Source organism: Mycteria americana, chromosome 7 (genome assembly GCF_035582795.1).
Source record: "Mycteria americana isolate JAX WOST 10 ecotype Jacksonville Zoo and Gardens chromosome 7, USCA_MyAme_1.0, whole genome shotgun sequence".
NCBI classification, from domain to species: Eukaryota; Metazoa; Chordata; class Aves; order Ciconiiformes; family Ciconiidae; genus Mycteria; species Mycteria americana.
Genome location: NC_134371.1, coordinates 20,415,032 through 20,439,077, shown reverse-complemented (window position 1 = coordinate 20,439,077; position 24,046 = coordinate 20,415,032). Strand labels below are relative to the sequence as shown.

The 24,046-nt window shown below is 40.6% G+C and overlaps 1 protein-coding gene across 1 annotated transcript in view; it reads left to right on the top strand.

The window, feature by feature from the left end:
- The first annotated feature begins 1,018 nt into the window (after positions 1–1,018).
- Positions 1,019–24,046, top strand: part of NYAP2 (neuronal tyrosine-phosphorylated phosphoinositide-3-kinase adaptor 2) — a 141,430-nt gene continuing 118,402 nt past the window's right edge. The window contains exon 1 of the mRNA XM_075509109.1: positions 1,019–1,233. Within this exon, the coding sequence (XP_075365224.1) occupies positions 1,028–1,233 (206 nt within the window). The 5' untranslated portion in view covers positions 1,019–1,027. The remainder of the gene's footprint in view (positions 1,234–24,046) is intronic.

The window sequence follows — 24,046 nt, the reverse complement described above, 5'->3', positions numbered from 1 at the left end:
TTATTAAAGTTCTATTTTACTTGTTTAATAAGCAGTTAATCCAGTTGTATAGAATTTAGAGAGCCATTATGTTTCTTGAAATTATACCTTGCCTGTAGTCACCTGTAGTATTTACTGACATGTCCATACACCAGAGTTCTTGTGACTCCCAGGGTGTCTGCTGCTGAGTGAAAACCTTTGGGGCTTTTCTGAGAGCTTTTAGGCTGCCTGCCATGGAGCCAGGAGTGACCTAGGGATCCAAGCGTGTCTGTCCTCCATGCTGCTTAGCTGGAGGTGCTGTAAACCCAAGTGTCTGTCATACCTGTGGAAGAAATACAGAAGCTTGGAGAATTCAAGGCTTTAGAGTTCTGAAGGTCCCAGCTCAGCTGGGATTTCTTGTCCATTCTTGGAGCTTCAAGCTAACAATCTGTTGGGCAACAGTTGACCAGGGCTTATGGACCCATATATATGTTACTAAGATATATAGGAAACTATTTAACAACATTTCTTTCCATATTTTGAACCTGAAGAAAATTTTGAACATTTTAGTTCCAAAACTGGAACAGTATTTTCCACCTGAACTTTGGAATATCCTGCAGAATAGGAATTTTGTCTGGCAGTCTGCTCTGGTGCAGCCTTATCTAAACTGCAAAAAGGACCTGTTGTCCTGGGATGGAAGCCTTTTCAGTCCAATTTAAACTGAGATTCAGGGAGGTCAGTGTCGTTGCAACTAAAGGGCATTAGGAAAAGGGAAGGGGTGGGAGAAAACCTTTTTGGGATTTGAACAATGTATAACTGGATGGATCTACATCGCTTGAAAGAAGAGACTCTTGGTTTTTATCTCCTCTTGTTCTGTATTCTGAATTGCTTTGTTTATTATCCTTTAGAGAGGAGAAAGTCTAAAAAATGGTCTCTTACAGAGATGTTAATTACAATTGACACAGTCTCGCTGTCATAAACCATAAGCTATTTTCCTACTGATGAAGGTATTATGTGTTTTTCAACCTGCAGGAAACGTTGCTTTCCTTTGTTCATTATCTCCTGCAAGATGATGAGTTCTAATCAGGAGGAGGTCACTTTGGGCGCTTTTCTCCAGTATATTGAAGATATGGGGATGAAGGCCTATGATGGCTTGGTTATACAGAATGCATCAGACATTGCTCGGGAGAATGATCGCATGAGGAATGAAACAAACCTGGCTTACTTGAAAGAAAAGAGTGAAAAACGCCGAAAACAAGAAGAAGCAATAAAACGGTAAATATTTTGATAAAAAGATGAGTGGTCTGGCAGAGTGAATGAACAGTGAGGGGCTCACTCTCAGATATGGTAAATATGTGTAGACCAGTTGATTTCTAAGCAGCTTGCTGGTAAAAGCAGTACAGACCATTGGCCCATGTCAGGCTGCTAATTGCACGTGTTTTACATTGTGTAGACATGATGCTGAATGTTTCTACCTCCCTCAATGGAAGAGAGTATTCCCATCCAAATGTATTCAGTCTGAGCATGTGTGGCATCTTCAGCAGGTGTGATCTGTAACAAAAAGTTGAGGTGTTTGGAATAGGAGATGTAGATGTAATGGAAAATAGGTCCGCATCCACTCAGTGCTTTTCGATGGACAATGTGTACTTTGTGCAAAGATCTATTGGTGTATGAACTCTTGCAAGACAGGGACAGCCTCACAGATCAAAATAGACTCTCCTTGAGTTGATGTTTTAAATTTGGTAAAGTTTCAAAGCTATCTAATTGCTGTCTGAGATTAAAAAAAAAAATATATGTCTGTTATTTATGATTTCCTCATCATTCTGCATGCTCTGAAATCAGTAAAAATATTGCAATCATTTAAAGGAAAATGGATCAAGCCCCTGATGGGCAGAACTCTGTAATGGCTCTTCTTGAACAATTCCATTGATTTTAATTGACAGTTAATGAGAGGAGCACTCACATGACCTGGCTTCTTGTGGCAATGGATAGTAATGAAATCTCTGTAGCCTGTTGGAGAGGAAAAGAAGGTTGAATGGGATAGATATAAATATTTATTATATACACATTTGCATATAAAACCCCTGCATTTTCTTGAGGAGAGGGACAAATTGTGTAATACAGGTAAATCATCCATCCAAATGCTAAACTTTTATGTGTAAATGGATGGCTTGAGCACAAACTGATAGGTCCTTTGAATTTTTCCCCCCAGCGTGAATCTTCTGTATTTCAGTTTAAGTGATTAAATTTTATGCTATGTCTTGGGTACTGTACATCCAGGTATAATAGACATGCTGTGCTGTGAACGTTCCAGCAACGCCTCGGTAGTCTGGTAATTTTGATGGAATGTTTAAAGCAAAAGAGCAGCACATACAGTTTGACAGAGGAGGGAGAAGCAGTGATGTAAAGAAAAATTATGGGTGCTTTACATTCCAGGAAGTAGAATTGTTTTTGTCGCTAATTTGGTTGGGGGAATAAGACTAAAGTGAAATTAAGGTGAATAATGAGAGTCCATGCAATGTGTATTTTGGTATCTTCTGGACTATTATCTTGTCAGCTCAACTTCTGGGTGATGTTTAGGGGGATTCAAACTATTGGGGAGTCAAAGGCACAGGCTGCTTTTAGCAGGAGCTATACTATGCATAACTTCACAAGAGAAAATGTTTTTCCTTGCAGCAGGTTAATGTAGGAGGGGTTTGTTTGTTTGTTTGTTTTGATTTGTGCTGGATACGAATTTTGTTTCATTCTTGCCATCTTTGTTTAGTGTTCATCTCTCTCTTTTGATGACTGAATAGCTACATAAACTGCAAAATTTCCAAGAGGAAAGGGCAGGGAGACCCACCTCAAAATATTTCTTAATATGATGGAGAGGGAAGTTAAATTCTAGTTATATGAAGCAGAAGAAGAATTTGAATCTGTCTCACCTGCTAAGGGAGCGCATACAAAAGTGCTAGTCAATAAATTGCTGTTTTAAAGTAGTGAGATGAAGAGTACTTTCTCATCTTACATTGCTGGCTCTTCCCCACTGAGGAAAATAATTTAAAAAACCCCCCAAATTTGTAAATATTTTGAATTTATTGAAATTTCACTATGTGATTAATTTAGAATTGGCAGGAAAAATAAATCCCCCAGTCCTTGTGGCAACTTCTTCATGTGATGATAAGCTATGTTAAACTGTCAATGTATACAGATGTATTTAGAATATAGTCTTCACAGCTGACAGCTAATTAGGCTGTGCTCTGGCTAACCTGTTTACATGCACTGTAGTATGTGGGACCATAAAGGTCACTAAGTGCCAGAACAGGTTTTGTTATGTATAAGTTTCTTGGGGCATGAGAGAGTATGTTGTGGACCTACCTGGTTCTTTATAGTCCTCTAGACAAGCTTCTCTACCTAACTTGAATGGCGGTAACAGTATTTCCTACCTTGTGGTTGGTTTGTGTGGTCTTATTTATTGATCTCGGCAAAGTGATTTGATGAAGAGTTCTGGATAAGCGCAGATGATTTAGGGCTGAGCCAAATCATGAAATTCTTGCTCATGCTAAAATGAGGTCACTGAGAACAGTGCTGTGCTCCTCAGATACAGAGTCAGAAGACACAAGGAAGATTACTAGCAATATAGTGGGTTTATCAGAGGAACAGCATGTATATGTGTGTGGATTGGAGGCATCAACATTTCTTGGATACAGTGCTCTTCTGTGGGAAACCATGTTTGCGGTTTTCTCCTCTACTCCCTCCCCACTTGGCTTATCTCAGTAACACTGAGGGGGTAAGCAATACCTGCCTGAGAAAACAAAGTAGGAAAAACACCTTAGGAATCTTGGAAAACGCTATCTTTGAGTCTTTTTTTCTGTCTTTTTCCTGTGTAAGACTGGAGAGGGAAAATGAGATATTTGTGATCAACCCTTCATTAGGAAAACTAAAAGCAATGGCAGACTAGGGGAGAACATCTGATTTGACTAAAAGGAACCATGATGTCTGAAGTCACTTAGGCTGATTGCAATTGAGTCTGCTCCCTGTAGTAACCTCCAGAGATTCATCCAAGATCATGTTGTCTATTGAAACACAGCAGTCAGGAAAGGTAAAGTAGGATTATTGATTTCTTCTTTGTTCTGTACTATTTTCCTTATGTCTTTACCTTATCTTGGTAGGTATTTATATTATCCCTAATTCCCTATAGTGTGGCCTAGATAGCAAGTGGTGCACATGTGCAGTGATAACAGTGCTACCAGTCTGGAGACTACCAACAGCTGAAAACAATCTCCTTAGCAACAAGGGAGTCATCCCCTGTGATTAACTGCAGGTAGATTTTGAGCAGGAGAGCGGGTTCCAGCAAACACTCTCCTTTTGCTCGTGGGAATCAAAATAAAGCAGGTATAAGTCTTTGGCACCTACTGAAAATTACCTAATAGTCCAATTATTGAATTTTTGAGAAGCTATTCAATTTTAGTGTTCAGATGATCTCTTTTAGAAGAAGGCTGATCATGTATATTAACAACATAGTGATGAGTAATTTATTATCTAATAAAGTGGTGATATTCACACACAACGCTATTTGGAAGCAGCTGTTATTTACCTCAATCATCTCATAACCATGCTGAATGACTTAAAAGTTTATTGAAATGCATTAGTCTGAGCAGTTTGGAAACAAGATCTGAACAATGACCTAAAAAAAAAAAGCCATTTGATTGTATGTTTTGCCTTCCTAAGGATACATTGTGTTGTGTTTCTTCAGGAGCACTGATGTGCCTTCCATGTGATTGCTATCTCATCGTGTGTGGTTCTGATAGGTTAATTGTGGGGAAAAATGTATAGATCTATTTTATATTGCAGGGGATAAAACACATCGTATTGGATTGGAAAAAAAAGCAACTAGTCTTTGTCTGATCTTGCTGGGCTGAGTCAGCTGATCTGATCTGAATTTCTGACCTAATTTTAGTATGGTACTTAGCGATCATGCAGAGAAAATAAGGTTAATGTGCTGATCAGTAGCTGAGAGTAAGCCACAATAAATATGTTAGTGTATATATATTTTAGGCCTCATTTTTAGACCTTTTTTCTTCCACCTTTATTAGTCTGGTCTCACTACTTGATCATTCACTACTTGCCTGTTCAGACGGCTGTGCCCAGACCAAGAGAACATACTGGCATATTGCCCACAGAGCTTATAAATTGCAAATAAAGTTATGAAGCAGTATCATTTTCACTGGCAATGAAGTTGCAGTACTGTGAGATGTACATTTGCCATGATACAGTATCTGCCGTAGGCAGCGTTTCTGGGAACAGAAGGTAGATTTGCCTCAGCTGTTATGGGTGCCAGGGAAAAGGTGAGTATTTTGAGTTTACATAGGGCATCTGTTAGAATGAGCAGTTGCTTTCTGACTCATCCATAATTGAAATACATATAATTACGTACTTTATCTCTATTATACATAGTCTGGATGTATACTGGTGTGGATAATTCACCAGTTCTGCTTTTTGATTGTATCAGTACAAAATCTTGGTAAGAAACAAATAATGAACCCTCCTCCTCCTCTGAAGGCTGAGGTGTGTTGCATTAATCATAGGGAGTGGCTGGGGTTGTACGCTTTCACAGGAGATGTATGCTTTCAAAGTTTTGGCTTCTAGCTTTTCGGCATCATTTAAGCTACTGTTTCTGTCGGGATTGTTGTCGTTTTGATTTGTAACACTATGAAGACGTGACTGCTCTGGTGTAAAGCTGATGGTGTTAGTGGGCATGAATTTCCACCTGCCAAATCCTGGACTTAGCCATCAAAATATTTATTTCTACTTCTAATGGTTTCCCTTACTTGTAGCTCATTCCCAGCACCTAAATGGCTCTGTGGAAAGCCTGTTGAGGGCTTCTGCTCATTGAGGGAAGTATCCAGACAGATGCTGTCAAGAGGAGGAGCTTTTAGGAGCACTGTTCTGTGCTAAAGCTAGCAGAAATGGGCCAGCCAGCCAGTGGCAGAGTTAAGCTCTTGTAATAAAGAAGGAATTGTAATGAACAGCTGTCATCCTAACCTCTCCTTCCTTTAGCAAATCAAATATTGAAGACTAACCCATCGGCAAAAGTAAGATCATATTTTTCTCTTGCTCTATTTTTTTTTTTAAGGTTGTGGAAGTAATTGAATTCAGGTATTAGCTGTCTGTAGTTTTCTGTAGTTTCTGTCCTTAGGTTCCTTTGTAAACAAGACATAAGTTATGTGTCCTTCAGCTAAAAGTTAAGTGTTATCAAGCGTGGGCAACAGCAAGCAAATACAAAAATATTTCTATGCATGGGATTATTCACTGCCAAAAGCTCTGTTCAGCTGAGAAAACGTGTGTAATCTTAGAGTATATGGACATGCTGAGGTGTTTCTACCAAAAGATTTCTACCAGAATCAAAAATAACCTAAGTAAAATAATTTCATTATGAACTTATGGTTTATAATAATGTCTTGAAATCAGAAAAATACTTTAGATAAAAGAATGCTAAAAGTACTGTTTCTTTTTTTTTCTGAATATTTCTCTGTAGTTGAAAGCTTGCATAGTGATCGACACATTTCTAAATTTGCAGGAATACTTATGCTTACTAGATTACAATATGCTTACAGCCAGACCTCAAGAAAAATGTGAAGGAAGTGCAATAAATATTTTGGATCATGGCAAGGGGCTCAGCTGAAATACCTGCAAGCACATTATTGAGATGTATCGAGATGTCAAGCTTGTGAACTTGTTATTGGTTAGGTGTGTTGGTGTGGGTTTTTTGTGGTGTTTTGTTTGTTTGTTTGGTTTTTTTAATTCAAATCTAAGTTCACTCTGTGAATGTGATTTTTGGATATGAGGTCAGTGGTATGTGTTCCTTTAATCAAAGGGTGTGTGTTATGAGGAAGCTTAACTGTGGCACTGGTTGTTTTCCTTGTCTTCCTCCTGGACGTGTTGCATACTCATTTCATCCTAGGTTAAATTATTGCTGTGATACCACCTTTATGGTGGAAGTGGCTGATGAGGTGTGATAGAGACTAATTTTAGTATGATTTCAGAACCTTTTCCTCATGAAAATATCATAGGGTCTCTTTTGAAGGTGGGTTGATGTAGAAAGAGTAGTGTTGATAGTTGGTTTTTTTTTTTGTTTTTTTTTTTTTTTCATGAAGAATACGTAAAATGGTTGTGCAGTCAGTGACCTCCAAATGTATTTTTGTTGCATTTATAAGTAAACAGATGTGATGATCTAGCCAACAAATCCTCCCTTCCAAATGCTCATATCCATATGGCTGCCTGTATTATTGCCACACAAAATAAACAACAGACACAATGCAAACTATATTATATTGCTGTTGCTGTTATTCTGAGAAGTTTTATTTTAGGACAGTCATGCCACAAATGTCATTTAAAATTTACCATAGAGACTGATAGCCTGCTTCGTAATCCCAAGTACCAAGGAAATAAAGCAGAAATCATTACCAGTTTGGTATCTAAATCTTGATGTTATTTTCAATAAATCTTCCATTATTTTAGGGCTCAACTTTTACTCTTTTTCGGGGAAGTTACATGATCTCTTCCCCTTCATCATTCCACAAATTGCTCAGATGTATACTGGCCCACCATGTAAGTGGATGCATTTTTGCTCAAGATTCATTTGCTATATTTAAAAGCATAATTGGAAGTGTGGGGTTATAGAGAGCCCAGAGGATTTCTGAATGGGTTACAGACCCCTTTTCTTCTGCTTGTAAAAGTCCAGTCTAAGTGGCTCCATGCTGCTGGTATTCGCAGGCTGTCTGACCACCTGTGTAAATGAGCGAACTGGCCTTGCTCCAATTCCATTTGGGCGCGTGTTCACATACAGCCTACAGGCTGGTGCCTCCTCGGCAGACTGAGTCATTCTGGGGGAGGTCTGTTGTACCACGGGGAGACAGTCCTTGACGTACCATTGCTGAAAGATGCTGGGGGGTGTATGGATCTTAATGTCCAGTTTTTAGGCATTTGTTCCCATTCCACTTTTATTTCTAGGTTGTTTTTTTTTTTTGCTATTTCTTTATTACTCTTTAACTGTGGGATGTGGGATTGTAATTTTAACCTGGTAGTTAAAATTATCCAGCGCTGCCTCTAACCAAAAAGCCCCCCTTAGCAAGACAGAGATGCATGTAGAGCTGTGGGGAAGTAGATATTTTGCACAACCCTCTAGGGTTCTGGTGGTGCTGCTATTTCTAGTCAAAGGTTTGCATTTGCTTGGAAAATGTCTTCAAGTATATTATGAAATTGCATAGAGTAGAGGAGAAATAAAAAAACCCTGTTATTGTGAAGACTGGATTAAAAAAAAGGAATACTGCTTTGAAGCGTGCCCAGATAGAGTGTTTATAACTAATCTAGGTTGGACTTCATTAATGGAGAAATACATTCAGTAAAACAGCACAAATAATATGCCATGTAAAATTAATAATGTCTAGCCTGGGACTGCTGGCAAAATTGAAGCACTGATCTGTTCAAGGCTTCCAGTAACCAAAAAGTACTCCATGCTGAAGTTCACTGACACCTGACAAATACTGTATTTGCCTGTGACCTGAATTAAGAACTCATGTTACAACCTGAAGGACAGATACTTGTACAGAAGACATGCAGAAAGTAGTCTCATGACCCGTAAGTAGCAAAATTGCAGCTAGCCACACTCCTACATGTACACACATGCAGGTTCAGTCACATGCACTTTGGAAATTCTGCCAAAACTGTCTGTAATAAACACTGGGAACACGCAGCACCGGTCTGAGAACCCAGCAGAAATGAAAGTCTGTGCTAACATTAGAATAATACAAGTGAATCTTCCCGTGCCTTCAGGAAAATCCATTGTTTAACAATACCTGTGCATAAAGGTGAAGAAAAACAAACAGGTTCTCTGAGCGAAACAGCTCAGTGCATTGCTCTTTCCAGGGCCATAAATCACAGCTGTATTTTGCTATAGTTAGTAATAATAAAGATTACTTCATGCCCCACCCAGCTGGCAGGCGTTTGTTCCCTTTGCATGTTCTCCTTCTCAGCACCCTTCTGACAGGCTACGCGTGCTTTTATTTATTTTTTTTAAATTTACCTCCACAGGAAAGCACAAACATAGTATGGTGCTTGATAATTTAATCAGAATATTTATTTTCTTAGCCTAAAGAAGAGAGTCTGCTCTTGGGTATAGCCCTGAAAGCAGAGAATGTCAGTACAAACCACCTCTGCAACAGAAACATCTAGTGATGGGCATCTTGTTGCTGAATTATGCTAGATCAGTGGCTAAAATTTGTATGAAAACAGGAATGTGCATGTGCACTGATTAGATTTTTATGTGATTGGATTAAAATGGGAGTAAGGAGAGATTAGAGAAGAAATGGATTGCAGAGACGTTACTAGCTGTAGGTTTTATAGTTAATTTGAGACTCCTTTTATTTTTCCTTCTGGCTTTCCACTCTAATTTGACTTGTAATTCTAAGTGAAGTCAGTTTAAAAATATTAAAAAAAAAAACCAACAAAAAACACCAAAAGAAAACCAACCAACCCCAAAAAACCCCAGTGTGGAGTGTGTCCTCAGCACAGGGCCTTGGTCGACAATACAGAGCCAGCAGCCATCTCCTGGGCCAAGCTGGTGTGGGGCGGGCACCGCTCAGCCCTCGGGACAGCCCCACTCAACTGGGCTTGGCAGTGCCAGTGCGCTGCTGGGGGCGAACGCTGCAGCTCCCCGTGCGAGCTGCTGGAAGCTTGCGAATGAGCAAAATGAGCTGGTTTGGTCCCACAGAAGGCAGCCATAAGTGGAATTGGTTTTTATTTTATTTTTTATTGCACGCTACCCAAGGACCCCAAATGGAAATTAGATTCCTCTGAAACAGTAACCCAGTGCATGCACGCAGCACAAAGACAGTTCGCAGCACGAGCTGAAATTGTACCCAACAGGTGACTAAAGGGACAGCTGAAGAATTAGGGGACTGCTCATTTCCTTTCCTATATTAGTACAGCAAAGACTAAACTGAAGGGTATCCCCAGTGGCTGTGATGAATTTCATCCAGCAGTACTCTCTGAAAGCTAGAGAGAAACAAACGCTTCCAATAGACTCTGGCAGATGCTTCTGGAACATGTCAAGATTGAGAGGGCCACAGCCAGCTAAAACCCACAGAAATATTCCTGCCAACAAGCGTGTTAGTTGACAAAATTGTAACATTTTAAAAGATCAAAAATGAGAGTAACTGTAGGGTTTACCATAAATTAATAAGATTTACCTGAGTCTAATCCATTTCTCCTTTTGGTGGATTATATAGGGCGTACCTCACCAGTAGATCCTCTGCTAGCTGAGGGCACTTTAGTTATTAAGTTGAGATCACATGTTAGGAGCCATTAAGTGAATTGCTTTGTACAGCCTTTCCCTGAATGCTAGGGCAAATGCAGTATTTCATACCCTTAGCTAATTTCATGCTGTAATTTAATTTCTGAAACATACTTTTAATTGAATCTTTAAAGACAAAAGGAAACTGCTGAGTCCTTTAGTACTGCAAAAGAGATTGTTTAAAAATGTAGCCCATCTAGAGAATAATCTTCTATAATTAAACGTAAAGTTTGTTTTGCTTCTCTGCATGCAGCTATGGAGAAGCAAATTCCTGCTGCCTGCAGAAAGCTCAGGGCTGAAAGAGATGTATTGGGGAATGTAAGAAGTTATTTATCTTATGCTCAGCTTTGTAACTCTGACATGAGACAATCCTGCAGCCCTCCACAATGTGCAAGTCTGAATAAGTAAACAAAAAGAGGCTAATTAAAAAAATCAGTCTGCTAGCACCAAAATCACATTAGTAGGAGCTCTGACTAGTGATCTCATTTTTCTAATTTTTGGTAATGAGATGAACTTGAGAGAGATGTCAGCAATTTTGCAATAAACAAAACCGAGTAGCACAACAGAACCAGTTATTTGCATCTTCAAACTGCATCCGATATTTTCATGGTTAGATTTTGATATTCATCTTCCATAAGCAGAGAGATTCAAGTTAGTTTCAGTAAAAATCCATATAATCTGTTATGCAATTTCATTATGGGAGAAACATCTTGACTGGATCAGTAGTGATGCAGGTCTTCAATTTTATGGACATCCGATTAAAAACAATAACAATCAACGCTAAATGCAGCCCACTCTAATGGAGAGGAAATCCTGAAGCATCACTTTGTGTTTTAGTATTCCGATTCCTTTAAATCAGCAAGTGATTTGCAATGGAGATTTTCCCTTTTACTGCTATTGGAGAAAAACCTGTGATAGACACTGTAAGGAAGATGTGTATGGGGACATGAAGAACCTAAGTGGAGTAAGAGGCATAAGGTTAAAAATGAGAAGGATCAGAAATTAACCCATGAAGCCCCAACACAGTATCTTCTAATAAAGGGAAAGAACAAAAGCAACATCTTGCTCTTTACGTGCTGGGAGAGCTCTGCACTTCCAGATGCCCTGAGTTGGTAGTAATTACAGGCATGAATGGTGCTGTAGGTTTTGAGACCAGCTCCACGTAAGTGATGGAAGAGTTTGGAAGCTCGTGTAGGGGCGGGGGGATTCCATTTGGCTTTAACTCAAATTTAATTTTTATTTGGTTTTCTTGCTGGAAGGAAACATTGAGAGAATCAATTGTCTTTTCAATACAGGTTATCGCTTTTCAAGCAATTCTACGAAAAGCATGGAGACAAAGGGCTAACTTTTAATAAAACTTCCAATTGCATTGAGGTCTGCCTGCTTTTATGTAATTGCTCAGAGGCTCGGGCACTCACTTTTTATGGTTAGGCTCCTTGTAATTTTTTGCTTGAAGGTTGTTTATTCTGTAGTATCAGAAATTATTTCAGGACTTGGATATCTTTTCTCTTGGAGCAGTAGCACACGTGAAAATCACCTGAACATGTATTAAATGCTGAAGGTCAAGGTATGCCAAAGGTCTTTGGGCATTTCATGGTAGATTCTGGCACCATAGTGAGGCTCCTAAAAGGGCAGGAGCGGCGTGCCTCGCTGGAACTGACCTCAGTCAGGTAAAACGGTCCTATGGCTGCCCCTACAGGAACAGGATCATCTCTACAAACCTGGCTTTGGGTTGCAAATAGCTCCAGCTGTACCCTGTCACCGAGTTAGGAACGGCAGCCTGTACGATGCAGGTCTTCATCAGCCTGTTGTGTTAGCAAGCTGCTTAATTTTGGTACCAGATGTTAAAACTCTGATGATATGTATTCTACCTCAGTGTCAGGAACGTCTTTCAGAGGAATCTCTCATGTTGAGTGTCAGCCTGTGGATTACCACATAAAAAAAAGCAGTGACTAAATTTTAGAGTTGGTTTGATGTGTTTTTTTGTTATTTCACTGGAACAGTTGTCCCCTGTTCCTCTCTCTACCAGTTATATCTGTGTTTTGAGGGCTGAAGCAGAAATACAATTTTCTGTGTATTGAAATGGAAAAGTATACTGAAATTCATGTACTGCAACATATGCCAAATATACAGCTGCTTTCAAAGACTGAACTGATAGCGTTTGTGTTACATGGCTATTGTTTTGAGATTAAAAGTTTTTAATCGGCATATCACAAATACCACTTAACAGTCAATTTAAATTGTTCCAGCTTTACACCCGAACTGTCAGGCTAAGCAAAGCGCAGCTTTTTTTCCTAGGAAGTCATATTCCTGCATTGTTAATCTGAATTCTGCTACGTCTGTGATGAAGCAGATCAAGAACTGCATATGTACTTGCCATGGCAACCCGTGTATCACATGACACACACGCCAGTTCAGCCAGAGAGCTTCATGGCTTATTAAACAGGCACGCACAGAGCCAGGCACACACCATTTTGCCATGTGACTGCCCTAGCCCTGGCAGCTTTTTAAAGGGAAACTGTATTTGAGCATCGTAGTGTTTTCATCAGCATCACCTTGCCAGAGTTCCTTCCTCTCCTCTTAGATTCTGTGTTGAGTTTTTTAAAAAATGGACGAAGGTTGACAAGACTCTGCTTATAGGTATTTTCTTCTGTTTGTCTTTCATTTGGAAAAAATCTATGTGCAAAGATAAAATAGGGGAGTTTTTTAATTTTTTTTTAATTAGAAATTAAGGGGGTCTTTGCAGTTGAGTGAACAATATACTGCTTTTTTTGGACATTTTCTGCTCTCACCTCCTGTGGGCTTTTACTAGATTTCAGGAGAGTAAATGAGGACAGAGCAAAAAAACCCTGGTCTACTGCAGTATTGACAAAGCATTCCCAAAACATTTGCCTGAAAACACTTTTGTTCCTTGCTGATAACACACTTCCTTTTAAACCCCATGATGATGATGACAATGATCTCTAACTCCTCATCCAGCAAAATGTAGCCTGATACAAGTTTTTCCTAACCTTGCTTGTTCAAGAGAAGTTATGCGTGGCACTTGATTAGCAAATCTGAGGGACCACTGCCTCCAGGTAATGAGTGGTGGTGAACAAAGAGAAGTTAAGAGGTGGGGCTGGAGTTGAGCGAGTATGTCTGTTTGCACCTTAATGTCCCCAAAGGAAAGGAGAACAGCAGAAACGCTGTCTTGCCCCGATTCCATTGCTAAAGGGCAGGCGCAGTGTATGCTGCTGCTGGTGTCATCTGTGCTGCCCACGGGCACCGTTCTTGAGGAGGAGCACGCTTGTATGCTCAGAGAGGAGCTGCTGGAAAACTGATTCTTTACCAAAACAGCACACAATGGCAAGGAATCCCTTTCCCATTCTGTTTGCTTTTCTTCTATTGGATGCCTGACTGGTGGTTTTTCTTTCTCATCTAGTTGGAACCTGAGGTTTTTGTGGCAAGCACTTCATTAATTCACTTATGAGGAGCGGCTGAGGGAACTGGGGTTGTTTAGCCTGGAGAAAAGGAGGCTGAGGGGAGACCTTATCGCTCTCTTCGACTCCCTGAAAGGAGGTTCTAGAGAGGTGGGGGTCGGTCTCTTCTCCCAGGTAACAAGTGATAGGACAAGAGGAAATGGCCTCAAGTTGCGCCAGGGGAGGTTTAGACTGGATATTAGGAAATTTTTCTTCACCGAGAGGGTTATCAAGCATTGGCACAGGCTGCCCAGGGAAGTGGTTGAGTCGCCATCCCTGGAGGTATTTAAAGGACGTTTGGATGAGGTGCTTAGGGACATGGTGTAGTGGTGGTTTTGGCAGTGTTAGGTTTATGGTTGGACTCGATGATCTTAAAGGTCTTTTCCAACCTATACGATTCTGTGATTCTGTGATTTGAGCCCAGATACATCGCCAGGTGTCTGACTAAAATGGAGAACAACACTCTGCACAGCAACAAAACATGGTGAAAAGACTGTATTAGTCTTAATTAGTAATTGCCCCCCCAAACCCCTAAGTTATTTAGTCTCCTATTTCTGCTGTGCAGATGCAATTTAGCAAGAGTTATAGACAGACCAACCCTCAAGCCTGTGTGCTGAAATTAATCATTTTTGTGATTTATGTTGTTGCTTTTGAACTTAAGGAAAATCTGTTTTCAATGTCCAGTTCCAGTCTGTCAGATTTTCATCTTCATTTCCCAAGTAATCAGTCAAGGTGCAAATACTTATAATTAATGCTATTCAGTGAGAGACTGCTGGTTCCTTGTGTTCTGTTTCAAATGAGTTTATTGTTTGGTTACCATTTTAGAGATATTTCACAATACGGGAGCAATAACCTGCTTTGGGAATTAATTTAGAGAGGTACCTGTACATAAATTGACCATTAAACAGAGAAGCAGTATTATGTTTGTTATTAAGGACACGGATATGAAAGGTGCTCTCTTCTGAAGTGTGTATCCGTGCATCTCTGCCAGCGATTGTAAAGGATTCTAATGCAAAATCAGCGTTTGAGTAAGGAGACGTTTTAAAATGGTGTGTAATAAAAAGCCTCTTGGCAGGATAAGGTATTTTAGGTTAGTGTTTTAATTGTGTTTTATGACAGTACTGATTTTTCAGCGTCTTTAACTACTTTGTTATTAATACCCGCTCTGATATTATTAAGAGGGAAAGAGAACTTAGAGATTATTTCTTTCCTAGGAAGGCACTGAACAAAGGCCCTGCCCACCCCACGGAAATGTAGTGAAGATTTTTACAGCCACTCCTAGCAGCCTGCTACTGCTGCACAGTCCTAGCTCTGCAGAAGTGGAGTAGTGGCAGCAGTTTCCCCTTTCGTGTGCAGTGAAAGAACCAGCTTTTCAGAATTCCTTCATGCCTACAAGTGGGATTGCATTTTCAAAAGAGATTACCAAAATAAAATCTTTTCTGAAAAACTGGCCCAAACCTCTATTGTATTCCAGAATTTCAGATTTCATTTCTTCAGTTAAATAATTGGGAGTTTTGCTATCTAAAGCTTTGTATTTAAACCACAGGTTTCTATATTGTGTTTGTTTGCAGTTACAGCAGTGGAAAAGGCTATTTAGGCTCGTGACAAAATATTTTGACTAGCCTCTTCCTACTTACTCATTTGTTTGTCCTCAGTATATGTTTATTGTGAATTGTCTTCCCAAGAGATTATAAACAAGATGGTAGCTTTCACTAGCTGATCTTTGCTGTCATTTAATGATGGGCTGATCCAGGAGGTTCTGTACAAAAGGGGTTTGTCAGACTGGGTCTAAAATTTGTAGAAATAATGTCATTACCAGAATGCATCAGAAAAAAAAAGCCCAATAACTTCATTGCAAGACAGTTAAGGTTGCTAAGAGACAGAATGTAATTATCTGCCAATTTGTTTACCATTCCCAAACACTTAGAAGGGTGAGAGCTGTGGACTGCCCTGAATTCTAAGCCAAGTGCAAAATAAGCCGAATGCATTTTGTTGTCAAATGCAGTTTTAAGGAGGGCATTTGAAAATGACATGAGAGCTTTAAGTTTGACCTGTGTTTTTTTCTAAATGTATAATATCAGTTATTTTCATTTCCCCCTCACTCCTGAGATCAACATATGTTGCATGTATTTTAACTGATAATGCAAAAAATGTGAAAAAATGAAATATATAGAAACGTACAATTTTTCTAATAAAAGACTTACGGCTACGCTTTCTGGAAAATGATACGTTCTTACTTTAATAGTAGCAATGTTCAGTGTTCCTGTATTATGATTCCATTATTGATGTATGCTGATGTTAATTTAAGGTTGACCAGCATGAGTCATTGACTCATTTTATGTTTCTTTTTCTAAAATGTTTTGTGTTCTGCTTGCACTTTGAGATAAGTACTACAATTTATTTTGGCTGGAAACGAAGTTTGTGCCACAATGAAGTTTACATTTCTCTGTGTCGCTGTGGCTATTATGTAGACAGTATAAGATTTATGCCATGCCAAGCTATTCATTTTCTTGGTTTTAAGGGCATGCATTTGGTAAATTAAGTACAGGCAGTAAAAAGAAGCAGAAGTTTCTCCGTCTGTTTTCAGAATGGTAACATCTTCCATTGCTTTTTCTTTAATGGAAATAAAGATTCATTTTTAGCTAATGTGAAACACTAGCTGTAAAATTGAAGAACTCACCACAATACTGAAGGAATAAGCACTTCTGACCAGCCTAATAGTAAGCTCAAATCTGAATTGGTATTCAGTCAGTAGCTCTGACATTGTAGTGCTAAAGTATGTCCATACAGGTGTGCTACTGTTTTGTGGGACGTTGGCCTGGGAAGGCTGGGGCAGAGGGTTGTCCTGGAGTGTGGTCTTTGGCCTCTGCACCTTGCCCCAGCGAGGGCTGTGAATCCTTCTGTTCACTGAAGTTCATCAGGACAGATGAAAATAGATGTTTTCACCAAGCTTCAGCATAGCCAAACTGCGGGTCACTTCCCCAGAAAAATTGTCCCAGAAACACTTTACCTGCCAAGCCCTTTTTTTGTAGATGCAGGTAACCTCTCACCTCCTAGCCACCTCTTCAGGGAAGCACGCCAGAGTTTCAGGAGATATTATCAGCCCCTCAGTGTCACTCTAGCTCATTCTCTGATCCTTGCGGCTGCAAAAGAAGTCTTGGTTAAGTTCTGACAGAACACATCTTTTGAAGACTGCATCAGAAACAAAGAGCTGCAGGCACATCGGCCTGTTTCACAGATGATCACTCTTTTAACTTCCACTGGTAGCAATCCAACAGTGGAAGTCGGCATTGGGTAGCCAAAGGATTAAGTCCCAGTTGTCCCATTAAAAATGACACCTGCTGACTGCTCTGGAAAGCTGTCTCCTAGGCCACAGGAGTACCGCAAGTGCTTTCTGGTGGTTGCTTCTTTTCTCTTTGGGGTCCCAGTGATCCACTGTTGGCTCCCACGCGTAACGTAGACAAAATGGTATGCTGCCTTAAGAAAAGGAGCTAAGCCTCTGCCGGTGAAGGGCAGAGGGCAAAGCTTTGTGGCTAGGTGATCTATTTTGACTGCAACACCACCACCCAAGTGCTGTGTCTGGATGCAGAAAGCCCTAAGAGTAAGGAGATGCCATTCCATGAAGGGATTTGCTGCAACTTTTTTTTGTGTGTGTGTGATGAATTTTTTTCTACTCCACAATAAACATGTAGTCAGGGAAAAAAAAGTGTCATTTAAATAATATTCCTTTACACATTTCAACATCTAGACGCACAATTGTCAAGATGAAAAAGAATTGAATCTGAAACTTTTCCCCCTCTTTTAACATCAGTCTGAATCTCCTAACTTTTTTTCTCTTTTTCACTTTTCAGAATCACTTTGGGGTGTTCTTTGAGAGCAAATGAAATGCAGTGACAAAAAACAGAAAGGGAGGTTGGTTATTTTCAACCTTTTTTGCCCCTTTCATGCAAATGAGGGGGAGGAAAAGCTTTTTTCAGTCTTTAATGGCAAGGTCGTCAGAACTGCATATTTATTGTAGACCTCACTATAAAGTGCTTCGTAAAAGACTGGGATAAACACTCTAGTGACGTTGTTGACACTCTGAATAAGGTGATGCTATGTGTACCTTGCTGTTGCTTTGGCACACAGCTTTTCCTACGCTATTTCCAATTTTGCTGTCTGTAATCACCAGCTCTCCACCCTCATCTTGCAATATGGAGATAACATAAGTAAAATCTGAAAAAGGAACTAAATGTCTTTGATACTGAAATTCTTGGAATGACTGATGCAAAAAGGTCTTTCCCTTGCATGTTTTCTGTTTTGAGATATTGGTGATAATCCTGCCTTTTTATAATTTTATTATGAGGACCAGCCATTTTAGTTGATACTTATTTGCAAAGAGACCTTAAATTTTTTTATGGAATATATGGCTGTTTATATTTTTATTTAATTAAAGAAATGTAAATAATTGTTCCATGCACATTAGCAGTTAGTTTACAGATATACACATTAACTACAATAGTCTAGTTCATGAGATAATGCATAATTTAAGTAGTGTTTTCTTCTAGCATCTCCCCTAGTGCTGTACACGGTCATGCTAAACCTCCTACTGCAAGGTCAATTCCATGTTTAAGTGGCATATAGTACATCTTCTGTGTTGGTTAAAATAAAAAATATTTTGCCATTACTTTTTTGTATAATTTAGAAAAAATCTTTTATCCTTCAATATGTTCATTTATACCATGATATCTGCATTAAGACAGAATAAAATGCTTTTGCTTTTGGTGGAAAAAGCTGCCAGTATACCTGATGGCTTTTAATATGCTGGACTTTTTTGGTCATTAGTTGTATCTGTTTGGTTTCACAAAGTGGCACTAACCTGCGTTGAGTGTTTCCATGGCTTGCGGTCAAATTCCACATGATCTGCAGAGGTGCTTTCCTGAGCTCAAGCTTTCGTGCTCACGGTATCTGAGAGTCATTCTTCTGAGTACATTAAGTTTTACTGGGTAGAGCAACCACCAGCTGCTCAGTACTTGGATTTACTGCTTATGCAGTAGCCGGTTTGTATATAAATAGTGTTGCAGTACCTCCTGCACCCTGAACCAGAAAGGAGGGAGGCCAGGGGACTGCAGGAGGCTGGGAGACATCGTTACAGGGAGGTGGCTTGGATGGCAAGCTCTACAGCTCAGATCCTCTGTGGCAGCTGCAAGTCCCATCTGAGCGTGAACTCAGGGCACAAGATAGAGCCATTTTTCTCAGTGCTATAGCCAACCTTTTGCAACTGCATGTAGCTCCAGAAGAGAGCTGCTGTCACCTGGCATGGTCCTGCAGTCCACGAGGAAGGGGATTTGTATGTAACTTCAGGAGCTTTCTTTGGGTGCTTATTAACTGTGTTTAGAACAGGAGTTGCAAATAAGTCCAGGTGTCTGTCAGAGGCTACTAGGTTCTACTTTATTTAACCAAGTAAAAATACCTCCTACAGGAGTTGGGGGTTTTGTTGTGGTTGGAATATAAGTCTGACTGCTTACAGTAGGGTTCACAGGTTGTGCATGGTCATCTTTGCTTTGTTTAACATGATGGCTGTCAGCATAGTAGCCTTTGAATACCTTGGAGAATTCAGCTACCATGTTGTGGTGGGTTGACCCTGGCTGGATGCCAGGTGCCCACCAAAGCCGCTCTGTCCCTCCCCTCCTCAGCTGGGCAGGGGAGAGAAAATATAACGAAAGGCTCATGGGTTGAGATAAGGACAGGGAGAGACCATTCACCAATTACTGTCACCGGCAAACCAGACTCGACTTGGGGAAATTAGTTTAATTTATTACCAATCAAAATCAGAGTAGGATAATGAGAAAATAAAAACTAAATCTTAAAACACTTTCCCCCCACCCCTCCCTTCTTTTCAGGCTTAACTTTACTCCCAAATTCTCTACCTCCTCCCCCCGAGTGGTGCAGAAGGATGGGGAATGGGGGTTGTGGTCAGTTCATCACACGTTTTTTCTGCCGCTCCTTCCTCCTCAGGGGGAGGACTCCTCACGCTCTTCCCCTGCTCCAGCGTGGGGTCCCTCCCATGGGAGACAGTCCTCCATGAGCTTCTTCAATGCAAGTACTTTCCACGGGCTGCAGTTCTTCATGAACTGCTCCAGCGTGGGTCCCCCGCGGGGTCACAAGTCCTGCCAGCAAACCTGCTCCAGCGTGGGCTCCTCTCTCCACGTGTCCACAGGTCCTGCCAGGAGCCTGCTCCAGCATGGGCTTCCCATGGGGTCACAGCCTCTGTCAGATGCATCCACCTGCTCTGGCATGGGGTCCTACATGGGCTGCAGGTGGATATCTGCTCCACTGTGGACCTCCATGGGCTGCAGGGGGACAGCCTGCCTCACCATGGTCTTCACCACGGGCTGCAGGGGAATCTCTGCCCTGGTGCCTGGAGCACCTCCTCCCCCTCCTTCTTCGCTGACCTTCGTGTCTGCAGAGTTGTTTCTCTCACATATTCTCACTCCTCTCTCCAGCTGCAGTTGTTGTTGTGCAGGTTTTTTTTCCCCTTCTTAAATATGTTATCCCAGAGGTGCTACCGCTGTCGCTGATGGGCTCGGCCTTGGCCAGCGGCGGGTCTGTCTTGGAACCGGCTGGCATTGGCTCTAGCAGACATGGGGGAAGCTTCTAGCAGCTTCTCACAGAAGCCACCCCCGTAGCCCCCCTGGTACCAAAACCTTGCCATGTGAAGCCAATACATGTGTAAAAGGAAAAGAAACTCAGATCTGCTTGTTGTATAAAGGACCGATGTTCACAGAAGGTTACGGCTTGTTCAAATTCTGCTCTTTTATGCTTTGATGCCTAATGGAAGGCTGAAGATGAGGACATTGGGGAATCCAACTGAGGGCAGGTAAATACCTCTTGTGCTCACCTAGTGGAGTGCTAGGTGATGAGCAAAAATGCAAGTGCCACTTTCTTTCCATTTCAGATCCATTTGGTCTTTCTGGCTGGTGTAGATTTCAAAGTAATGGATTCATGGCCTTGATTTTTACAGTAACAATAGTATTTCCCAAATGTAATCAGAGATCTTAGGGAAAGTGATTAAGTTTTACAGTACTGTGATACAACAAGGACATAGTATTTTAGTTCTTCCAAACAAATACTGCTTGAAACACTTATAGTGTCTGAATTAGTCCGATGACTTTACAAGTCATAAACAGAGCCAAATACTGGAGCAGGAAATGGCAGGTGAAGGCAATTCCATTTTGAAGCCAACACCTCAAGAAAATATATGCTGAACAAAGTAGCAGATTCCTCAGATTAAGCTCTGCTTTTCTATCATGGCCCCTTCTGAAGACAATGACAGGAAGCATTCCTATTAACATACCCATCCTGCTTCATTCACAAGCCTTAAAGCTTGCCCAAACTCACCAGCAGCATGGCTGCGTCATTACAGATGGCTAGACAAGACCTCTGCCCAAGTTAGTGTCTGGAGATCATTTGCTTTCCTCCTGTTGATAGAGGAGGAAAGATCAGGTTAGTGGTGACTGATATATGCCTGTATGTTGCAGTGTGGGCACAAGGTTGTGAAAGCTGGGCTAATCTTTCTCTTCCTCTCTTAGTTTCTTGTTTGTCTGAAAAATTATCTCCACTAGAAACTTTTGTCAGCCTATCTGCTGCTTGTTTATCAGGCCAGAAAAAAAATATTGCATAATCACAGAATCACAGAATCGTGTAGGTTGGAAAAGACCTTTAAGATCATCGAGTCCAACTGTAAACCTAACACTGCCAAGACCACCACTACACCATGTCCCTAAGCACCTCAGCCAAACGTCTTTTAAATACCTCCAGGGATGGCAACTCAACCACTTCCCTGGGCAGCCTGTTCCAATGCTTGATAACCCTTTCAGTGAAGTAAAATTTCCTAATATCCAGTCTAAACCTCCCCTGGTGCAACTTGAGGACATTTCCTCTGGTCCTATCACTTGTTACCTGGGAGAAGAGACCGACCCCCACCTCGCTACAACCTCCTTTCAGGTAGTTGTAGAGAGCAATAAGGTCTCCCCTCAGCCTCCTTTTCTCCAGGCTGAACAACCCCAGTTCCCTCAGCCGCTCCTCATCAGACTTCTGCTCCAGACCCTTCACCAGCTTCATTGCCCTTCTCTGGACACGCTCCAGCACCTCAATGTCTCTCTTGTAGTGGGGGGCCCAAAACCGAACACAGTATTCGAGGTGCGGCCTCACCAGTGCCGAATGTTGCTCTTTCCATTTCTTTCTTTTTTTTTTTTTTTATTCACGCCCGCTGCTTTACACTGCTTCAGCTAACCTCATTCTAATCTGAAAACACAGCAAGAGCATGCTGATAGTTAGGAGCTGCGTGCTTTGAAAGCTGCAGGTAGAGATCCCCACAACTTTCCCTTGTCACTGAACAGACTTCAAGAATGGTGAGAAAAGGGTGGTGTGAAGAAGATGAGATCAAAGCGAGGCAAAGAAACACATAGGAGAAATCACGCAAAAGTAAAAATATATCGTGTTTGGAATTCTCTTGGTCTAATATCACCAAATATAGCAAATAATAACCCAGCATCTATTGTCTTTCTGTGCTTTCTCACTCTACACATCATTACTTAATAATTGTCTGCCATGAGAAATTTTTTCTCAACTCCACAGTCACGTTTTCCTCCTACAAAAGAATTGTGATCAATTGAAAAAGCATTATGTAGACTTTAAAAATTCCGTTCTGTAGGAAATTCTACATAATCCAAGTTTCTCTTTACAACTAAAACCAAAACCAGAGTTGTTTGGTTTTGTTTTTTTTCCCCCCTGTGAAATGAATTTAAAAGACAAGGTCCATATTTTTCTTTTTCTATACGTAATTTTAAAATATTGAAATTAAAGGTCACTTCATGTTGAAACATCTACATGTTAAAAACTTCAAATGTCACCACTGAATACTGATTCACTGGATATGCTCACTTTTAAGTTGTTTTTCAACATAAAACACTATCAAAACTGGCATAGTCTGCAGAAAGTCTTGCTTGTAGCAAAAATCCTTCATAATTTTCTCACATAAAGTATCCTGTCAGAAATTCCAGATAAGCTCTGGTATAAATGTGTGAGTGATACTTAGGAGATGCAAAAAAAAAATCCCAAAACCACTGAAAACATTAATTCTGCTCGCTTAAAAGGATCACCTGTATCTGTTCTCCCTGCAAGGCAGCACAGCTGTTAATCTGCCAGATCAGTCTGATGCTTGTTCTGTCCTGTGGGTTTGCTCTGGTTCCTACACTGGTGACAGCAAGAAAACGTGACCATAGTAGGTTTTCAGTGAAGTGCATACGGGGCAATTGAGCAGCATTTCTTAGATTAATCCAATACAAAAGTCTAGAGGCAGTAGAAGGGGGCCTGAATTAGTATACACCTAATAATAGACTAAGATCGTGTGAAGGCCGACAGTGGCTGATTCATATTTATTTCAATGTGCTTTATGAACCATCAGTGATTCAAGGTGCCACCTGTTTCATAGTACTTGTTATCAGCCTTGTGGAAGAAACTCTGCCACCAGAGTCAATGAAGCAGAAATAGGAGAGCAAAGCGGAGCCAGCAGAGGAACTGAAATTCTCAGCTGTTTTCTGCCAAAACAAAAGGAACAGAGTGGTCAGATAAAATTACGTGCTGTTGGCGATTCGCAGTCCCACAACCCACCCTTTCCATTTCTTGGTTTGGGAACTGGAAGTCCTTTCTCCCATGTCCTCCGTAGTATATGGAAACCTTCTATCAGCTTTCAGCGAAAAAGAGAAGGTAAGGCCTTGACAAAATAACCACAGAAAAGTAACACATAAAGATTAACTTAGGTGTATTCTTGCAATATAGTCTTTCTCCAGCAAATTACAGTGCTAGGCTGTGCATTGAAGAAGGCCTTTTAATTTTATTGGAAGAGCAAATTGAACTTTGTTTCACTTAAAACATTTAATTTTCTATGCTTTGCTTTTTTTCCTCACTTAAGTCCAAAACTGTTATTATTTGCATACTTGACTGTTTATTTTTCCCATTTTTTGGTCATGTAGATAAAGCAGGAGAGCAGACATACACATGAAGAAAACTGACGTGCTTGTTTGCTAACGGTAGCCATTTCCTAGACAGGCTGTTTTTGGGCAATCCCAGTACTTCAAGAGACTTGCAGCCTGGACTGCAAAGTTTAGACTCCACCTGTAAAAGTCAAAACATGGCAAATAGTTCACGTTTAGTGTCCCTGTGAGCTGATTGTTGTGTTGACAGTTTTACGTGTGTGTTGAGAGTTGCAGTTCTGGTGATTGCAAGGTTTTACAGTCCGCAACAAGTTACCTTC